The following is a 22081-nucleotide window of genomic DNA, read 5'->3' as shown; positions in this document are numbered from 1 at the left end:
CTGGTCAATCTCCAGGAGGATCTACCTGGCATTGGGAAAGATTTTTATGAACTTAAGTGTGACCTTAGTCTACAGACAAACAGCCACTCAAATTTATAATGTTTCCTTGATCTGCACCAGACTGATGTTCCACTAGCAAGCTTATGCCCACTAGATGTTATTGTCCAGCTTTACATCTCAGCTGCTTTTCAGATCAGCAAAAGATCAGATCAGCAGAATAGGCTGAGCAGACAGAGAAATGGATAAAAGTTTTAACAAAGTAAGAGGATGGTCCTATAGCCTATGAACTACTACACACCTGTTGATTTGCTTACTTAGAAATGAATAGTTTCACATTCAGGTGCAAGAGAACTGAGATGAAAGAGCAAGCAGCAGCAAGATTTAGGTTTGTACACATATTCTAAAAACAAATGACCATTGCACAAGCACCTGGCTGATGACTAGAAGTGGACAAAAAATGGTGATTACATAGCCTTCTCAACTGAAACTTTGCACTGAAGAGCACTTACAGTAAAAACAGTCATTCTGACAATTCACTACTATTACACCACTGTTAAGCTTAGGAGCTTTGATCCCATGTTGGGATCTTTTAGGCATTAAAAAAATCCCAACCTTAGGCAGTACCTTTGTATTTAAGCACTTGTTAGGAGCTGAAAACTTAAGGGTCACATGTAAATGACTGTAGCTTTGTAAGAATTCAGAGTTCAACTGGCAGCATCTCTTCTGAGTTAATGAACATTACAAATATCTGTAACAGTGATTGAGAATAAAGGGCAAAAGAACAAGAACACACAAACAAGTAAAATGCAGAAATATAAACTTCAACCAATCCACTAAATATAACCCATCTTGCCAGATCTTTTTTAACTTATTGGAAAAGTTGCTCTACTTAATATTGACAAAGAGATGTGTAAATCAATACATTTGGAACAAGCAATATATTTTAATTTAAAAATGTTCAAACTGCAGCAGTAAATCTATGCACTTAGCACATAGAAATCAGAAGGGTTTGTTTGTTGGATACTTTTGACAATATAAGACAAGATGGTATGCAAAGCTCAGATGCAAGTAGCATCACAAACATTTTGAAAGATATACTTGCTAAAAGTAGAAACATGTTGAAATGAACTCTATTACCATTGGCTTGAATTTACCTAATGAAGTCAATGAAAAAACAGCATGGAAAAATCTCTCAGTTTTCTGTTTCGCAATATATTCCAACTATTTGTTACTGTCATAAAGTTCAGAATTGGGCAGCTCTCAGCAAAATGAATGTCAGAATGAGAAAAGACAAAGAGTTATTAAAAAAAAAATCTAGAAGTCTCAAATGTAAATAAAGACACCTTATTTCTTTCCTATGGTATAATACTGCCCCCACACATTCTCCTCATGCTACTTCAAAATTGCCTCATCACCTTTCCTAATCATTGTCTCTTAGATGTACTAAGTTTAAAAAACTTTGAATAAAAAAATGCAAATCTAAAACCCATTACTCAATTTCACATTTTAACATGGACCTAAGTATGCCATACTGTGAAAAAAAAATCCAGGTATTATTATTATCATCCTAATTATTATTAAAAAAATATACTACAGTAAATAGGAGTTTCTTTTCAAGTCTGCAAAATACACTTTTATCAAATTTCAAAATAAAAGTCTTGTAGGAAATCCTTACTGAAAGGGGATGAGGTAGGATTCTATTAACCATGTATTGACAGAGTAATTATTTGAGAAGGAGCTGAGACAGTCTCAAGTTTCTCAAGTTAAAGTAGTGTTAATTAATGTCTTCCATAACAGTTATTTATGATTCTCGTTTTATGTTCATCAAGATGGAAAGGTAAGAGTGATAAAGGCAGACAAACCAGTCTTAAAAAAAGGAAAAAAACTGTAGTTACTATTTAAGAATAGTCTTAAATTTATGAAGTTATAATACTACATGTTAGAAACAATGATGTTACCTTCACTGCATACACTTGGATAGACAAAAATGATCTTGGCAGTGCTACCTCTCTTCTTTGTGTCTGCCCCACTTGCTATAGCCTAGAATATAATCAAAGTTTCAGCTGTTTCTGCAAATGAATTCATCAAGTTTGTAGTAATTTGAAATTGGACTACAACTCTGATCATAACAAATTAGTGCTAATAAGGCCAACTGTTCATTCAACATGGTGATATGCTAGATTTGTGATGAATGGTAAAAGACTGATTATTATTTTACTTGTGACTGCAGTTAGAGAACATTAGAAGCAAGAGCCAGCACAAATCATTCAAAGTGGATTTCAACAATTATGATCTTAAAAAGAATGAGAAAATATTTCTCATTTCTCTTCCTCCCCATTTCCTAAAACACCAGCCAGCAATACATTAATGTCTAATAGCTCACCCCTATCAAAAGGTAAAATCTAAATTCATAAATGGCTTCTGGGAAATGGCTGTGGATAACAAAATGAAAATGTGTTTTTAGAATACCTCTTAATTCCACTGGAATATGAGAACCCCCAAATATACTTGTCAAGTAATAGAATTCCAGATTGTTATAACTCCCCAGCAAGCCAGTTGGATATCCCTGAGCAAGAGAGTGAGAAGTGTATTTAATATATCATGATTGTTCTTTAAAAAGGTTTCTCATGACATTTTAGGTTGAATAGAGGATTAAATAATTCAGAAAGAACATTTATCTTATTCTTACCACTTGCAATGAAAAGTGCGAAGTATCAACTGCACAGTTTTCCTGATTATTTGGGTTCTATCTTCAAAACCACACTCCCCTCCCAGCCTTCATACCCATTCCATAACAAAGTTTTTGAAGTAATTTGAGTAGTGCGAAAAAGTCTGCTTTTTCCTGGTAATCTGTCAAGGATTTTTATCAAAGTATTAAGAATTTTCCCATTTGAAGGAGAGAGGATTGCTAGTTACAATACTCTATCCCTTGCAATCCAAGTAAATTCCTTCTGCTGGGATGACTGCCTTGAATCAGTCTCTGGAAGGCCAGAGTTCATAAAGCTCCTCCGCAGCTGTGGTGTTGTTTTCAGCATTGATGCACTGCCAAGCAAGGCCTTTTACTGCTGTTCAGTCTCTGCTGTCACCACTCCTCAATGGCAACACAGAAGTAAGCATTAGGCTTACTGTGACAAATAAATTTATTTAAAATGACTATCAAAACCAGTACAAACAATGTGGTAAGGAAGGAGACGAAGAATAAAGAATACTGTCAAAAAGACACAAAGAGAAAATATCGTGAAAATGCCAAGGGAAAAAACACAAAGAGAAAACACCATGAAGCATTTCTGGGAAATGAGAGTCTAGGAAACAATATATATGACAATACAGCAGGTGGTTTTTTTCCCTGTATCCTCTTCCAGACCTGCCCTTGCAGTTGCACTAAGTGGCAGTCCCAGGCAGGACTGATACAAGAGAGAAGGGAGGTTCTGGTTTATTTTTTACCTTAAATAAGACAATTACACAAGACATTTTAGCTTATATTTAGACAACACAGAACTCTTAACATTCTCATCAAAGATATGAAGCTTAATGGTCTAGGGTGATCAACACATGCAGTGGGTTACAGGATAGGAACCAGACAGAGCACGATGGAGCCAGCAAGCTGCCACTTCATGCAGTGCCTCTCCCAACACTTCCTTCTACTCATGCTTGTGTCCCCTGAGTCCTAAGGAACACTACACAGACTTCCTGTGGTATCTGGAATTCACACATCTAAGTCAGATAGAGAGAGGCCTAACTGACCAAGTCTGGCAATTTAGATAGAATGCCAAGGATGGTAAGAAAGCATCGCAGCACATGTCACAGTTGAGACAGCCACAATACACAGAGTATCACCATACAATTTCAGAAGGCCTTAAGCATTAGCCCATACAGAGCGACATCTTACCATATCAGAAGGCTTCAGGTGTCTGCCCATAAAGAATAACATCACATCACTTCAGAAGGCTGCAAGCGTCTACCCCTCTTGTTCTTTAGCCCAGCTTTTTATATTCTTCATCATGCATGCTTTACACCTGTGTGCCCTCTGTTCCCTTTGGTGATTGGTCAGTGCACCTGGGCACTCCATATCTCATTACCTTCAATGCTGTTCACCTGCTTTTCACAGCTGTAGCCCACTAGGGATGAGGTTCGGCCACAGCCCCACTCCCAATAACCACAAACTGAGTGCCTACAAGACAATACTGCACCTTGCTAGAAACACGGGTGATACTGACAGCACAGCACAAAGAACCAGACTCCTAGAAATAAGAGTCTCAGGCATTAAGATTTGAAAGGGCTCTCATTGTTTTATAAAGTAAATATTTTACAATTTTAATTTTTTTAGTAATTCTATATAATATTTATTTAATAAATACTTAAGCATAGAGAAACACTTTGCATTTATTTTTGGCAATGAATACTATAATCTGACTAGCATATCAGCAAGAACAACCTTTTCTTTTACCATACCCCCATTTAAAAATTCCTTTATTTAATAAATATGCATCTTTCTGCTACATGCTCTACATCAAAGATCCTTCCTTGTTCTTCTTAAAGACCATGCACTATAAACCCTATTCTGCGCCACCGATTTTAAATTTCATCTATAAAAGTCATTTTACATATACCACAAATAACAATACATGCCCCAGTTTGAATATTAAAGCTGTAATTCAATTTCAAGGTTCTTCTGACAGTATTCTAGTATCACACTTTTTTTTTGCAAGATGCTACTTGAATCCTTTTTAGTAAATTCACAAACTACCGCAAATCAAAGCTTAAAAGCTGATACATTTCATCAAGAACTTCAATACAGCTTGTTGCTATCCATGCAAAAGTACTAAGGAGTTGGTCCTGTAGTATATTATTAGAAATTAACAGAAATAGTTGAAATTAATAAAAGAGGCTACATGATTTCATGTTTATAATCTATACCTTAATACACATTCATTTCAACTTACTATGTATTTTCTTCTTGCATTCCTATCAAACAGAAGGGAGGGTCTTATTTGCTATTAAGACAGATATATGAAAAACCCACATAGAGATAAATCCAGATTTAAAGAGTGTAAACTCACCCAAGTCGCTGTTCCTTAGACTTTATTAGCTTTAACTATTCAGAGATACCTAACTATTAGACAATACTAGGCTTTGACTGGATGAAAAAGAATTAAATTTAGCTTCTATGAATCTGGTTAACAGTCTCAATAGAGTGTAGGTGGTGGTCAGGGACTGGCCTGTGCCAGTCAGTTTGGTACCAGTTGGCTCCATGATGGACAAAATCAACTCACTGTACACCAGAATGGAAGCAGGAGTCCCTGCTGCTTCTGTGAAAAGAGTATTTGGGAATGGGAGGCAAAAGTCAAAAGGAGACACACACAAGAGGATGCAGAAAGGAGATGCCAGAGGAGACAAATGCTAAACGGGGGAGATGCAAGAAAGACACTGATCTATAGTTCCTCAGATCGTCCTTTCTCCCCTTTTTAAAAACAGGAGCAATGTTTCCATTCTCCCAGTCACTGGGGATTTTGCCTGATAGCTGTGACTTTTCAAATATGATGGAGAGTGGCTTGGCAACAATATCAAACAGTTCCCCCATCCCTGGGATGTGTGTCATCAGGTCACTTGGGGCTGTTCAGCTTCATCAAGTGATCCTGAATCTACTCTTTGCTTATAGTGGGAGGGACTTCACTCCCTCCACATCCACACAGAATCAGGCACTTGAAGCTGTGTTTTGGGAGACATCAGCAAAAACTCAGCCAACTCACATGTGGAGCCTGGAACAATTCACGTCACACACTGCTCCTCTTCAAATAGGTAGTTCAGTTATGATGTTGTATGCATGTATGCAGGTTTAAATAGCTATGAAAAGGCAACTGTGGGTATCATCAGGAACAGAAAAAAGACTTGAGTTAGGTTAAAAAAGGGAAGGGGAAGTAAAAGCTCCTGTAGCTAAAAAATTTTGTCAAAAGATAGTAGAAAAAAATCCTTAAGAAACTAAAGTTCTTTGAGATGGTCAAGAATAGTTGTATTTTTAACTGCATTTTGTATATTGCCTACAAGCAAACATGACATTCAATTCAATCTTCAACCTGTTGAAAATGAATCTTCAAAGTCTGCCATGTGAAATTTAGCACAGTAAACACTCCAAACCACAAAAACAAGTCAGTGCTTCCCAATAGAAACAAAAATACATATGGAATACAGAGACATCCACAGCCAGGAGAGCACACAATACCTAGCCAGAACATCTCTTGGAGGACAAAGAAACACTAACATAACAAGCCAAGGACTGGTATACTCCATAGTTCTTAGGTCAACTTGCTCCACTTGGAAGAGGCCAAACAAATTATAAAGAAAGCACATGGCAAGACACAGGAAAATCTCAAATAGGTTCTCCCCAGTCTCAACCTTTCACAACCTACCATCCTGCTGTACACAATAAAAACACACAGCAATACTCGCCAAAACCCCCTCCTTATCTCACCTCTTTCATTTGATACCTTTAAAATTAGCCATTGCTGCACAGTAGGTGAGACCCTGCCAAACATCAGGAGACATCAGAACTGGGAGAATTGATGAGATTCCTGTTTCATGTTAATTGATGAGGATTGCTGGCTTGGGTTATCACTTTTGTGAGAGAAAACTCAAAGTGCCTGGGGTTAGCCAGCCAGTTTCCAGGCCACACAACATCTAGATCATACTAAACAACACTAGACACATGGATCAAGAAGACTGATCTCTATAAAGCGTACAACCATGAAAACTTTCATAAGATTGATGCACACACCTGGACAAGTACCATCAGCTTCCTCAGAATACTCAGTTAGAAGATGTATGCTAAGGAAAGCACACAAAGCTTTCAAAAGTCTTTTTTGAGAGAATTTGTGCCAGGCATTTTGCCAAAGGATAGATCATTAATGGTTTTGATGATCTCCCCTTGGAGAGGGGGCTGCCAAGACAAATCCTCTTAGTTATACTAGAGAGGTTAAGTGAGGTCAAAAAGTCCCACCTCTCCCCAGCTGTGGGCACTTCACCAGTTTGATAATTTTGATAATGAAATAAATGAATGCTTTAGATGTTTACATTTAATTAGTCTGATGCCAGCAGAGTTTCTAATAACCAGTATTATACTTGGGTTTGTGTCTGCTTTGATTAGCTCTCTTAACGGCCAACCAGCTCTGTCACCCTACTGGAATAATCTATTTTGCGCAAGTCAAGGCCATTTGAGACCTCTGGGCTATGTGGAGGCTGACAGCACGGCTGGCCACTTCCAGCTCCTCCAGCAAGACAGCAAGAATAAAGGGGACACCAGATGTACTTGAATCTCCAGGCACTTTCCTGTCTCCCTTTAGGTTAAGGTAGACACAAGAGCCTGTTTATTTTTCTTAAAGAAAGAAACAGTTGCACTTAGTAACACAATTTGAAAGCTGCGGTGTACAATACCTCAAGGATATTATTTACCTTCCAAAGCAAGACTGTCTAAACATTCACCTGTTCCCTAAACACTTCTATGCATAGGAGGCAAGAATTAATCTCTTTTCAAGAATAATACTTGTACAGTTGATCTCCTTGGCAACAAAAGCGAAACTTAAAAGCAGTTGGTGTAACAACATTCAGTATCCCATCAAAACAGTTAGCTACTACAAATACTATTTGTAGCTATTCATTCAAGCACATTCTCTACATTGCTATGTTCCTGTTTCAATTATTTAGAGATTAAGTTTCTTTGCTTTACTAATTTAATGGAAAAACTGTAGAAGAAACACATCCAAAAGAAATCCAAATATTTTGAACGGAAAAAACACACAATAACACTAACTGAAAGGTCACCAATTTCTCTCCAAGAGCCACTAACAAAGAGTATATCAATTGTCAGATACAATATTGGATAATTTTTCTGAAAGCTCTCTTGGAAAATATTTACTACTCCCTAATCACTACATGGTAAACTAGCAGACTATAGATACAATGGATGCAATCGATCAAAATTTGTGAACAGTAGTTTCGTATCTATTAACCTAGAATTAACAGACTACTAAATAATTAAGGACCTATTTCTCCAAGGTCCCACAACCATTCAATACAGCACTACAACTAGACACAGATAGTCATAATGAAATTTTCAATGCTCATGACAGATTTTGGGCCTGCTGCCCTCTAAGACTGCTGAAGAGCTCTGATCATACCACCTGCAGTAGTAATTCCCCTGAAACAAGCACGGTACAAACCTCTCTCCACAGAATAAGAATAAAAAAACCCCAAAAATAATCCCCCTGACCAAAATCTTGAAAGAACACCCAAGCAGACTGCTTTTTAGAAAGTACCTTTCCCCACCCCATAACATCTAAAAGGAAGAGAAGATTGTCATGGAACATCTGGACAACCACTGGAGTTTGCTACTAATGGGTTATTATTGATACTTGCTTGTGTTTTGTTATTTTGTGTTACTTTACAGTACACACATCTCAATACTTTTTTTTTTTTTTAGAAGTTGTGCTCACTGTTCTAATTCAGAAGAAAAAACATTCCTTCTGAAAAGACATGAGAAATCTCTTCCATGCAACATATGCACTTTCTGAAATAACTAAAGCATCCTGACAACTATAAACCCTGAGAAATGACAGTATGAATATAGTTCTGAGAAAATCACATTTTGAAGCTTGAAAGAGTTTACACAAAGTTAAAATGATCACGATTCTAATTTTACAATTGTTACAATATCAGAGTTAATTTACAGCCTTGCATCAGTTTACATCATTAAATATTCATTGTACCAGTTACACTTACTGATGCTTGTTTGCTCATGTGCTTCTTCCAACCACAGAAAAATGTTGCACAAAAAGAATTATTGTAATAGATCATTCACCTTCAGTTGCAAATGTTCCTTTCAAAGACCATGTCTTTCTGGATCTTGCCAATTATTAGCACTAGTTAAGTAATTTCCACTTCCCCAAGGCAGTGACAAATACACATTTAAAGGAATTAAAACAGACAACATTTATAGTGATTGGCTAAAGCACAAAACAAGCATACACAAACCCTCTGTTAAGTTGTTTATCTAATTCTATGGCAGCTTTCTCTGCCTTTCTCTTGTAGTCTGTAGTCCTACCCAGTACATAGCTCAGAATAAAAAGTCCTAAGGGGAGGTCACACAGATTCATATCACTGCTGGAAACTCTTCTCTGTTGCAAATGTTTTTGACTCTTTTTGTAACACATTATTACAATTAGAAATGGAGTAGCACTAGATGGTTCTGATTTTGACAATTTAAAGAGGCATTTTTCACCCAACATACTCCTGAAAAATGTTAATACATGATTATGACATATGCATCCCTCAATAACTGCTCTAAGTATTACATTTGTATTTGTACATAATTAGAGTAAGGCTTAAAATGGGCAAAAAAATCATACTTCCATATAAAAATAAGAAATTAACTTTGAGAGAGAGACATGAACATATTGGCACTATTTTTAGATAAGCAGGTAAGACCTGTAATTAAAGCCTGATCTTTGCCTAAGAAAACATCTGTTTTCTTCACTGTGTAATTAGTAAAATTAATGAATTCCAATCCATCCACACAAATTATTTTTTTAAGTTTGAAATCAATCACTTTAAAGCCCAAGATGATTTCAGCTACACAAATTTGCCAAAAAGTGATACTGTAGATCAAGTTCAAATTATGACTGTAATTTTCTTTCAGTTATGTTTCAAACATTTTCTAGCCTTCTTGCTCTATTCTGCTAATGTTCACATTTCTATTATAAACAGAACATATTTATGCCTTTATGAAATTTGAGATAGCTACATACTAAATTAACCTTCTCATAAGTAATTCTTGTCAGAAATCTGGTTAAGATCACATTTTTTAACTGGATCATAACAGGAAATATGCTTATTGGGAGATTTGTAAAAAAATAAAACTATCCCCTTCTGAAACATTTTATTATATACAGAGCAGAAAACTGCTGAACAGTGAACACAATTTCACAACGCAGATTAGAATACCAAACATTAGAGAAATTTCTTTTAAAATATGTTCTTAAAAAAAGTGTTACTTCTAAGAACATTACATGGCAGGTGACCACACTTAAAGAGATTAGCACTGGATAATTACAGACACCCCAAATAATGGGGCACAGAGTACGCTTTAGCAATCACCACTATTGCCATTGTATTGCTGCCATAAAGGTACAAGAAAAGGAGGCTTCTATCACACCATCTTTGGCTTCTCACTCACAAGGGCAATTCTGATTGCCCATATTAAAAACCTTTGACCAAAACCTATGGATGTATCTGTTCATCTGCTATAATCGTTTCAATCTTCCTCTTTGACTCAGAGATACGTGCAGGAAAAACCCAGCTAACAATCTCATAAGTACTTGTTTTACAAATCTGGCCCTGAGTCAAGAAGTTGCAGTGAAAAGTCTTTTAATCACCTTCTGATCAGAATTTACTGGATTGGATCTAAGTTCAAGGGTATTAAAATGTGCAAAGGAGACTATGAAAAAAATGGCTGGGTTATAGATTTTAACTCCTTAACTAGAAAATTGACTCAAAATAGATTTTCTAATTTACAATGAATCAAAAGAAAAAACATTAGACCATAGCAAAAGTGGCACAAATGTATCAAAAAGCAAATGAATAAACATTTGAAAAGATTTATTATTAGAAATCGTAATAAATTTTGGAAAGATGAATCGATTTTAGTTAAAAGGTATAACTGACAATTTATTGGGCGGGAAGATGCATTATTTTCCAATTGTTATCCACCTACAGTAAAACTGATTTGTGTCCTATTGTATTTTATGGAAAAGGAGAGAGCAACATTCAGTGATTTAGATTAAATGTATTAATCATAACCAGACACTGTGAACTATATATCTACTATTAAAGAAGATTTTTGACATTTAATTCTGTAGCAATATTTTGGCTCTGTACCACTCTTCCTAAATCCAATTCCTGCTACAGTTGGCAGATTTCTCCCTTTTAATTTTATGGGGCTTAAAGTAGTATTTAACCATCCATGCGGTAAATAATGCAGGATTAGAAATATTTAGTGTTTTGTTTCCATTTGAAGAGAACCAATCCATCAACCCCCAAATATTTTAAAAATACTTTCCACATTCTAGTAATATTTAATATAAGATCCAGTAAAATGTCCTATATAAATGAAGTTGCTTTTCTGAAACAAAAAATACCCCACATTAAATACTAAAGAAAATATGCATCTGCATCACTGATATGGGGGAACTAATTTTATAATGATACTGCTTTAAGTACAAAGAAAACTTTAATAAAACCTTTAGAGTTTTTAAACTTGATAGTCACATAATATCTTATACTTACTCTCAATCAGAAAAAATACAGTTAAATGTTCTCCCGAACAAGGCATAACAATATATTTTATAATAGTTATGCCCAACTTAACACTGAAATGGTAGTTTCTATTTATGCACACCCTCCCCCTCCTCTTTTTTATGCAGTCACTGCCTACATTTTGCTTCAATGCTATATTTTGCTGCATGGAAAAGTGAGTTTAGAATAACTTTTCAGAAGCAATATTCTTAGAATTCTTTTAGGTAGTGCAAATAGTCTTAAATTGCCTTATACCCACACCAACATGTAGATTCCAGGTTTTTAAAAAAACACAAATAAGAGGTGCAGTATGGCAACAAACTCTCAATTGTGACATGCACAATGCTTTCTTTTCCATAGCATAACAGTGTGACAGAAAACAGGAAAAAGGGTTTTCTCCAGTTTGACCATATTCTTCAGGGAATAAAAATGCAACCTACTGTGAACATAGTGCATGTATCTGTTTAGGTCTTTGTAAAATAAGGCTTTTAGAAGCCTTGTCCAAAGCAAACAGGTCAAGGCAAAGGGAAAATGGGGCACATTTCCTCGAAAAAGCTCTTTAAAGTGAACTACATGAGTGTTTACAGAAATACACATCTAAAGCAAGACAGCTGAAACAGAGTTAGCCCATCAGCTAATAGTAAGGAAAAGATGACTCCCTAAATAAATAACTTTCAGTTCTCTGAACTGAGAAGTTTCTTCCTTGACCTTTAAAACCAAGATCTGAAGGAATGCTAAGTCAAAGATGAGAAATAAAAGAATGAGAAAGTTAGTCTCCTACTTGTGAATGCAGGTGTTTAAAGCCACCTGTCAAATCACCCATCCAAAGCTAGTAGTGAGAAAAACTATCCACAGCAAAAATCAGATCAGGAGAAAGTAGAAGAGTGCTGAGTCTAATTGCAAGGGTCTGAGTGGAACAGATTTTGCGCTGTTATCAAAACTGTTGGACTGGAAGTGTTCACTCGATCCGTTACAAGCATTTGCACTTCACTTCAAAAAGAAGCTAAAAAAGCACCTGCTATGTTGCAGCTGAAGGGACAGTAATTAACAGGCAAGGACTAATACACTCTTGAACCACTCCAGCTGCAAGTGCTAATGTTAATAAACCTTTTCTTCTAGAACTCTTTATTCTTAGACACTTTATGTAAACCGGCAACTAGACAAATGGTTTAAGAATATAAAAACTAATAATTATTATGCTTTTGAAAACATCATGCCAATGTTTTATGTAGGGCTTTCCCAGAACATCAAGAGCCCATGAAACTTAGGAGCTTTGAGTATTTCTATGACTCACCTCACAACTCACAGCTTTTTTAAAGTACTGATTATCTTTAGGGAATGACCTTTCCATTCTAGGATTGCTTACCACCATTTTATTTAAAGTTAGCACTGCTGTCTCTGATGCTGGATAAACATGTTTTATTAAGTGTTCACTTGCAACAGACCTTAGTCTACATTTCGATAAAGAAAAGGTCCTGCATTCAGTCATGTGCTTCCTTGCTGTAAATACCATGAGGTAACTGTCAGAAGAGGCAATCCCTGAGAAGTTTTGAGTAATTTTTGCCTTCTCAAAACTATGCTTTCAATATGCACATTTGATTTTCTTATCAAAACCAAACAGTAGCAAGCATGTGACTTTTCCAGCTGAGTCAGAAGTAAGGTCGGTACAACAACTGTGGTTTGCTCCACTCCTTTCTGGTTGTGTTTAACATGTTATAGAACACTGTCTTTACATCTAACTGAAGTCAGAGCAATCAAAGAGAATGGCAGAGGAGGACCCTTCCATTCCTGTATAACCTTTCACATCAGAAAAGAAGCTAAGTAATTTTCTTGGTCGACTCAACTTCAAAACAACACATCATGTATGTTTCCTACTTTATTTTTTGTCCTGGATTTTGAAGTAATTTGATATATGCACTGCCATGATGAATTGCTGTAGAGAATACTACAGATCCAGTTTAATTCACTATTTTTGCAGTACTTCTTACTCTGGGTACAAGTCATATGAACTCAAATTGAACATACAACCTCCTCTCCATCCCACTCCCCCCCCCCCAAAAAAATTTTAAATTGGGGTTTGCATTTTGGCTTTTGTTAAAAATCAAACAACATTAAAATACTCTCATCATTGCCTTATAGTAATGACTAGAAAGATAAGCTGCTAATGCTATCCATCACTTCACACAAGATTTTTGGAATATGTATACATAAACTAATTCTAACAGAACCAGTGAACAAAAGAAATGAGTGCATCTGAATATAAACTGCTTATCTTAGATCAAATCTAGGTGGTCACTTAATATGCTTAATCTAGATATCTGATGGAAATACTCTGCTTACCTCTGGACATCTAAAGTGGCTGTATTCATTACAGATGACCACCATATGAAAGGCAACAAAAAAAATTATTTTCAAGTTGTTCCATCTATCAGCAGCTCTGATGGAAAAACCTATTCACGTGAATGAGTTACTATGGGTTGAATTAGCAAGAAACTTCCAAGTGTTTAGGAACTGTACTTGTTTCTGGTTAAAAAATAATAAACAATGTGTTAGCTGAAATCCCTGGCATGATTTTCATTATTCACTTCACGTTTATGATGTTATTACAACATAAATGAGATGTTGCTTATCAGGTAAACCACAGTACCTGTGCAGGTGTTCCTTGCCTATTACATGTGTTTTACGACTTATTCTCAGCATTAAAGGACCAACTCCCCTCAAGCACAACACAAGGAAATCCAACTCTGGATACAAGATGCTGTTCTACCATTAATTGTTCAAAATGCTGCTCTTGAGGCATTAAGAAGTTTCTAAAAGAGATACAACAGTGAAATTCTTGCAGAAAAAAATATTAAGTGCAATTACATTTAAAGGATTTATTTTTTCCATTAGAATTGCACAAAACCATAAAACATCAAAGAACCCATAGGCACTTGGGAAGTCAATATAAGCAAATTCCAAATGTCTAGAGAAGAAACATTTCATGCAGCCACACACCAGAAAGTAGGATTTCTTTTAAAGCGGCAGAAAATAAGAGGAATAATCATGTTGCTTCGTATTTTGAGGTCAAAGGTTTTAAAAAACATTATTATCTGTAAAGACTGCTGTAAAACTGTATTAAATGTGTTTTCAAGACAGACACTAACTGAAGAATGAAAGGGATATCATAATGCTATTTGTCCTCCTTAAAAATAAACTTAAGAGAAATTGTAGATGACAATCATTGGAGTGGTTGGGTTGAGGTGAATTACAAGAAATACTGCTTAGCCTAACAGTTCATAGCACTTGTCACCATGAATAAACCACAGAACGCATCTAAAAAACTAAGCAGCACATTTGGCATTTCTGAGACTAATGCTGGAGGGCAACTGCTTTGCTGAAGTGGGATGCTGGTTTTGACACTATACTTGAGAGTCCAAGAAGAGACTAAGTCACCACATTCACTTCAGCTAGACAGAAGTTAATCTTTGACAGTTTAAGGGTAAGCTTTGATTGCCACTGCAGGTCAACTATACCAAGAAAAAAACATTGTGAGCTTTGTGACACAGAGTTGTCTTTTTTCGTGGTTATACATAAAAGATACTTACATTTTTTGATAAAGTACAATTATTATCTCAACAAGCTATTAATTAGCTGGTGCATCTAAATTTTTTTTTTTTTTTCTTTTCTTGATAGTCACAGATTTTGTAAGAATCAAGGCAGGACACAATTCAAGACTCTACACTCTAACTTACAAGGTAAGTGGTACAGAAGAACAAATAAAAAAACAATATCTCTTTTCTGGCTAATGAACTGCAGCTTCAAGTGAGACAAATGCTGTGGTATCATTTGTGCTTCTTTACTGATTTGATGACACCAGGATAATTGAAGATTTTCATTAGACAATTTCAGGTGACACAAAAATCACTGTCACTTAATGCAAACAGTTTGTGAGGCAGACTTCATTTAAGCGCAAATCTCGTAAGTGATCGGTAGAAATCACAGCCCTTCATAACAATGACATCAACACTGACAAACCTGACCTATTAATTACAGTGCTCTGCCTTGAACAATCACATACAAACCAACTGTGCCTTACATATGGATACCACTGCTGGTGCTATTAGTGATGAGAAGCACTTTGAGAACTGACCTACCATGAAAAATGATACAGGTGTAATTAGGATCCTTTCAATAAGGAAGTACACTAAGTCATTATGAAAGTCACTAAGCAGCTTTAGTCCTCCATCAGGTGCTTCCCATAGCAGATGGAATTTACATTAGGCTTGCACTGGTGTAAGTGAAAATGCACTGGAAAATTAATTTGTGGAAAAAAGAAGCTCTTGCTATGTGGTGAGGATTACAAGGTGTAAGGACAGTGAGTAGCTCCTCCAAAAATGTATAGATGAAGTTAAAAACATCACAGATACCTCAACATTATCCACAATATTTACATTTCATTTTGAAACCTACATTGTTTATGATGAGGTTTTGAAATTTGACTGAAGCTTTTTTCCCCTTTGGTTCATAGGTTTGGGTTGGAAGGGAAAGATCATCTAGTTCAGCCCTGCTGCCATGGGAAGGGACACCTTCTGCGAGATGTCAAACTATTGTTTTCTCACAAAATAAAGCTATTTCAACATGACTAAGTTAGAAGTGTGCCACATGACTCATTCCTCAGGAAAACTGTAGTATTTTTGCTAATAGCTACTGAACACTGGAAGAATTGAAGGTGGAGCTTACACTGACATCACAGCAGCATCTCCTCTCCTAACAACCTGATTTTCTCTGCCTGAAAAAAACATATCTGCAGGACACACATAGGTGCAGGAAATCACCCTCTCCTTAAGGAAGTTTTATCCTTCTATGTAGCAAAACTAAGGTATTGAGTTAAAGAGAGGATTAAAAGAGCATGACATTCACTACATTTGGCATAAATGAATATCCATTTAAGATAATTACAAACAAAAAAAGGAAAAACATACTGAGAAATGCTTTCAGTAGCTGAGAGTATTTCTGATGACAGGAAATTTTAATAAAACCATTACAAAACAAAAAACCCTACCCACCTACTCATTTAAAGGTAAATTCATTTGCAGTTTTAGCAGCATAAGGTTTCAAAATGTTACCCTCAGAGGCCTAATGTTCCTCCTCATGAATGACTCAAAGTGTGAAATTCAAGAAGAGTTTAGTTTTGTTATAATCTAATACCATCACATTTCCACAGAATTTGATATAGAAACTATTGCTCCAAATGACAGAAAATCATTAACTGAAGAAAATAATTAATACACCAAAGATAAATTCTTTCATGCACCTCACTGATACTTCATTGTTTTATCTGACCGTATACCACTCATCCAATGTAAACATATCCTCCACACCACCAAATACACTTCAACTTGAGAAGCAGTGTTCTTCCAAAAGTTGCAGAGTATCCACAAAGAGGCTTCTGACCAATACTGTAAAAACAGTCCCCAAATTATTGTTTAAGGAAATATTCCTTGAATCTATAGCAAGTTTTCTTACCCAGTAACATTTCACTTTATTTCCAAAATATTTTGACAAGAAAAAAGCTTCTGAAAACGCCTGGCTGTTTCTTCAGTTAGAAAGAACTTAGAAGCAGAAATGTTTGATTTGATTTTACATTTTGAAAGCTGTTTAAAACAGCATGAGTGCTCAATGAATCTTTTCTCCTAATGTCAATAGACTGTTAATCTGCCAATAACTTTTTTGATAAAAGCTCTTATCTTTGAACTTTTGAAAAACAGTCACAGGATTTGACAGAAATACCCAGACACCTTCAGATAACGGGTCCTGGAATTGTAGCTTTCATCCTTTCAACACATTTTGAATAATTACAACTGTGTATAGTCAAGCTCAGTAGCACAGCTGTGCAAAAAAATAAATCAATCTAGGAGCGCAAGACTTAATATAAGCTGTCTTTAATGTAATGAAACCAAACCCCACGACACAAAGGTGATGGATGGAAAAATTGGCAGAGTCAAAAGAAAGCATCTTTTTTTATTGGTCATGTTTTTTGCACTTCAGTTCAGAGAAATCACTTACCAGCTTCCAGCCCAGACAGGGAATACAGGGAGGAAGAGGTGACACAGAAGAGTTCCTAAACAAAACCCTGCAATGTTTCTCTCTGTCTCAGAGAAGAAACTGTACCTAGAACCACACAAGAAATAGCTAAAACAGCAGCACTCATTCTTAAAACTTATTAAAACTATTTTCACTTATTTGTATGGAGGAGCTGTGAACAAAAGTCAAAATTTTCAGTTGAATACTAAACATTTTGAAGAAAACGAGAAAATAGTCATGTTATGTTTTCGCTATCTATAATTAACTCTTATTTTCTTTAAAAAGGATTTTATGCTCTCCCCAGGAATCCATCTGAGAAAAAAATGACAACCTTAATCATTTTAGGTGAAGAGGTAATTTAGTATTCTACATCATAGAAATAAACCTTTACACTTCCAACACATCTAATGTGTTAGATTTCACATTTTATTCTATGAAATAACAAAAGCTTCACAAGCCATTTGCTAGAAAGAACACAGATACACTATTAGAAAAGCGATATGTATATAAACTATATCTCACTAGATGAGTGCCAAGTATATAAACACACAAAGAACAGAAGGAAAAAGCATTCCTTCTAAAAAATCAGTGTTTCATTCATGGAACACTACCTCTAAATTGCAGGACTTCTGCCTTTTTGTAACATAAAGCAATGTGAGGCTTGGCATTACTTGATCAGGTCACATGTAACTTCAGAATTCAACCAGTTCAACTCAACCACAATAAGATTTGATGCAATATACACCTTATTAAAAGGGTACATTAAATATAAAAGCAAATGTATAATTTTCATCATTTTAACTGCAAAGCTACTACTATCAACTTGGCACAGTATTAGAGAAACCATATGCTTTTCTATTTCTTTTCATATATAGTTGTAATTGATGCTGTCACAAAACAAAGCAATGAAGACATGAAAAGCCACCATTATAGTTGTAACCCAAAATACATACATGACAAACTACTTAATTACAGATTCCATTAAAAACGTGGCTATCTTAAATGAACTGGACAACTGAAAGGCTGTTGTATTGAGTATTTTCTTGTTTATTTCCATATTCTTGCTCAGCCTTTTCAGTTGTCATATGCTGTATAACTCATTCAGCCTGCACATTTGAGTAGGTAAGGATTTTTAAAGTATGTGCATGCTAGGTTTTTACTTCTCTCTTTCTTGTCCAGCATTGTGTGATTATTAAAAAAGTGTTTTGACTTAAAGGCAGTACACTTGATTAAAGAAAGACCCATGAGTTTGCTCAAATTAAGCAACTCGTCCGTGAAACACAGGAAGAGCTTCTGCAGAGAATCTAAGTGCCAGCTGTGGCTACCTCAAATTCAAGTTTACCGCCTGGTCCATAAAGAGCAGTATTCTTCCTCTGATCCTCAGCTGTGCTGTGAACATGATGTGAGCAGGCAGTTTCCTTGGTCCACAGCAAGCAACAGTCACACTCCTAGCCTGTCATTCCTCTTACAAAAAACCACCCAAACAGTTGGGCATTAAGCACTTTCTGAGATTGGATGAGGGTATATCGAGGCATTGTCATAGTTCTTTACTATTATTTCTTTACAAGAAAACACCCAAACAGGTAGGCATTAAACACTTTCTGAGAGAGGACGGGGGTATATAAAGGCATTATCATAGCTCTTCACTCTGCCTTCCCCAAACCTGTGATCTTACCCAGGCTTTGCTGGCTGCTATAATTGTGAGCCTTCAACCAAGCTTTTCAAAAAAGCTTAAGCCTCGACTGTATGCAAAAGGCCAACAGCATTCTCACATTCCTTGGATACAAATTACAAATCCTTAGACTGAACAGAAGATATAATGTGTATCTTTCAGGTAGTGTATCTTTTTTTTTTTTTTTTAACACTGTCTCCCTTTCAGGTCTGTGAAAAAACAGTGATACAGACATCAGACTCCTTGCTGCTAGAAGAAATTCATTGACACCACAATTCTGTTCAATAACTTGAGTCTGCAGTGTTCTTTCCTCAGGATATTAATCTTTCTTAAAGCATTCTTGCTCTTCTTCACTGTTACCATCTAATAGCAGTAATTGCTTCTTGCTCTGTGCTATCAGATGTCACAGGTATGCCTTTTTTTTTTCATAGGATTTAAGTATCTAAAGAAAGATTTTCTTTAAGAAGCAATCACTGACAAAAGGAAGCATATGAGCTCTGGTTTGTATTTGCAAAGACAGATGCAGCAGATGTGCCCACAAACATAAATAGTCATTAAGGAGGTCAGAAAACTGCATCTGCAGAGCTAACAGCACATCCCTTATATTTTTGATTCCTGCCTAAATAGTGACTCAGAAGCTACATTCACATGCCAACCTTCTTCCACAACATCATGCAAATGATATATTTAAAAACTGGAGGTAACTGAATTATCAGTCTTCAGTAGATTGGCCTGGATTTTTCTTATAAAGGGAACTACAATACCATCATTATATATGGGGTATCATGACTGGAAGACAAAATGGGCTCCTAAAGACAATCCAGAAAGCGTAGCAGAAAATAAACATTAGGAATTTTTATTATATACATGCATTCACAGTATATCTTCATCAATTGAAATTTAATCACCTTTTTACAATTTAGATGAAAAGGAAGGTTTTAGGGTAGTTAAGCCATGTATCATCAGTACCATGAAGCTAACCTATCAGTTATAATAGCTCCTATAAAATATCAGAGTGAAATTGCAATAAGCTTAGAAAATGGGCTACAAATCCCAGATATGCTCAAGCAAGCACTGAACCAAAAATAAAAATAGGTAGATAGGAAACCAAGAACTAGATAGCATTCATCTAATTCACGACCACTAACACAAGAGATCACAGGACAACGTTTTAAAGCATCTTTTTCAGCTCCAAATGGCAATTATTGGACAGGAACTTCAATTACAAGACCCCTGCCTCTTCAAAACAAATTAAATTTCTAGCAGTTCCTTTCTATTCTCTCCACCTACAATAACTCTTACATTTCTCAGAAGCAACTTATGTAGTTTAAGCAACTTAAATCTGAAAATATTTAATGCTGTCAAATAATAAAGAATATCTGTGTTGCAGTACTTATTGTCCTGGCCTATGCTTATTACACCTGATAAAGGATCTCCCACATCCTCTTCCTCTTCCAAACATTTTTCTTATGAGAAAGAAATAGACTGGGCTATAATTAATAAAGTTTAGCATTTAAATTTAAAAAGTCAAATTTCTCTTCTCATCATGCCCTTCTCCAAAGAAAAATTCAAAAAACTATTATTAGAAACTTATTTTAGACAAAAGCTGTAGGAAAATCCAAGTATTAGATTGCACAAAAATGCAAAGACAGGTGAATTTTTTCCTCTACTTATAATAAACATTGCTCCTAGGGTTGTAGGTAATGAAAAACCCTAAACACTCCCTTTGCAGTTCCAGCTTTAGAACAGGCTCAGTCCAAAAAAATGCATGATCTCTATGGCAGGCACATAAATAACCTGCTTTATTTTTTTTTTGTATATACCCTTTTTGCCTGAACACACAAGAATAAACAAAATAAACAAACAAACAAAAAAAAAAACCAAAACAAAACAACCCCCCCCCAAAAAAAAAAAAAAACACCCAAAAAAACCCCCAGGTATATATTTTTCAAAGCAGTTTTTTGGGATAAAAAATGACCTGAATTGTACCACAATGCATCCTGGAAGTTTTTTAATTATCAGAAAAGAAATTGATTTGATTTTCATCATAAAAGTGAAACAAGTTTTCATATAGACATAAAATATATACTGAAAACAGTAACTTATACACACCCACCTGCACTGGAAACTTTTTCCTTTGCTTAGTTCAAAACAAGTACTGAGAAACAGTATCAGACTTTCTTCTGCAGTGGGATGTCAAAATATTTAAAAAGAGTAAACATACACCCAGGGAGCAGTGGCACCAAGTCTTCCAGTGCCATTACCCATCCATAATGTCAGGGAACAAGCATAAGAGGAACATATTTTTCTAAAAACCTCTCAGAACAGTGCACATGAGCTTACGAAAATGAAAACACCTACCAGTGCATTCTGGTTTCCTGAAGCTTTTTTTATATTTCTTGCTGGCATTCCATGAAGATGACTACATCTACTCTGGAAACCTAGAAAAAAGTACAAGTTTATTTAAGAATATTTTCTCTACCATAGAAGAAATAAAATTCACCATTACACACCAATCTATCAATACAAAATCTGTTAAACAAAACCATCTTATTGGCAAACATTTTACTGGTGGGAACACAGAGCACAGAATGATAAAAGTAAGAGAAAGAATAAATTGTCATGAAAATTGACATTTCTGCAGCTATTCTTACTGCCATCCTGAATCTATGGACAGTTAGTAGCACAAGCAGAACATACTGAACTACAGCAGAAAAGTGATTTTTGCATCACTTACAACTTCCTAACCACTAGGAAACAGTAAATCTGGCCAATCTGCAGAGACCAAGTCCTCCAAAGCAATCCAAGCATCTAGAGAATAATCCTCACAGAATGATTCAATACATTCAGCGTGCAAAGTAGTTTAGAAGGGATTTGACCACTGCTCATATTTTGTATTTGAATGGGAAAGAAGATCCTTGTGGCAGAGGAAGGTACAACACAATTCTTTGGCAGCAAGCTGAGGTCTGACAACTTCAATCTGTGGACAAGAGTGGGTTT

The 22081-nt window shown here is 35.7% G+C and overlaps 1 protein-coding gene across 3 annotated transcripts in view; it reads right to left on the bottom strand.

Moving 5' to 3' along the window:
• GPATCH2 (G-patch domain containing 2) overlaps positions 1 to 22081 on the bottom strand; it is a 120354-nt gene that overhangs the window by 75147 nt on the left and 23126 nt on the right. For all 3 annotated transcript variants that reach the window (XR_008430201.1, XR_008430200.1, XM_053939301.1), the window contains exon 5: positions 21443 to 21522. Coding sequence is in view for 1 of the 3 variants with exons in the window: in XM_053939301.1 (XP_053795276.1) it covers positions 21443 to 21522 (80 nt within the window). In the remaining 2 variants the exon portion in view is untranslated. The remainder of the gene's footprint in view (positions 1 to 21442; positions 21523 to 22081) is intronic.

Source organism: Vidua chalybeata, chromosome 3 (genome assembly GCF_026979565.1).
Source record: "Vidua chalybeata isolate OUT-0048 chromosome 3, bVidCha1 merged haplotype, whole genome shotgun sequence".
In the NCBI taxonomy this organism is placed as follows: domain Eukaryota; kingdom Metazoa; phylum Chordata; class Aves; order Passeriformes; family Viduidae; genus Vidua; species Vidua chalybeata.
The sequence above is the reverse complement of the archived record's forward strand: the minus strand, read 5'-3'. Positions and strand labels throughout refer to the sequence as shown.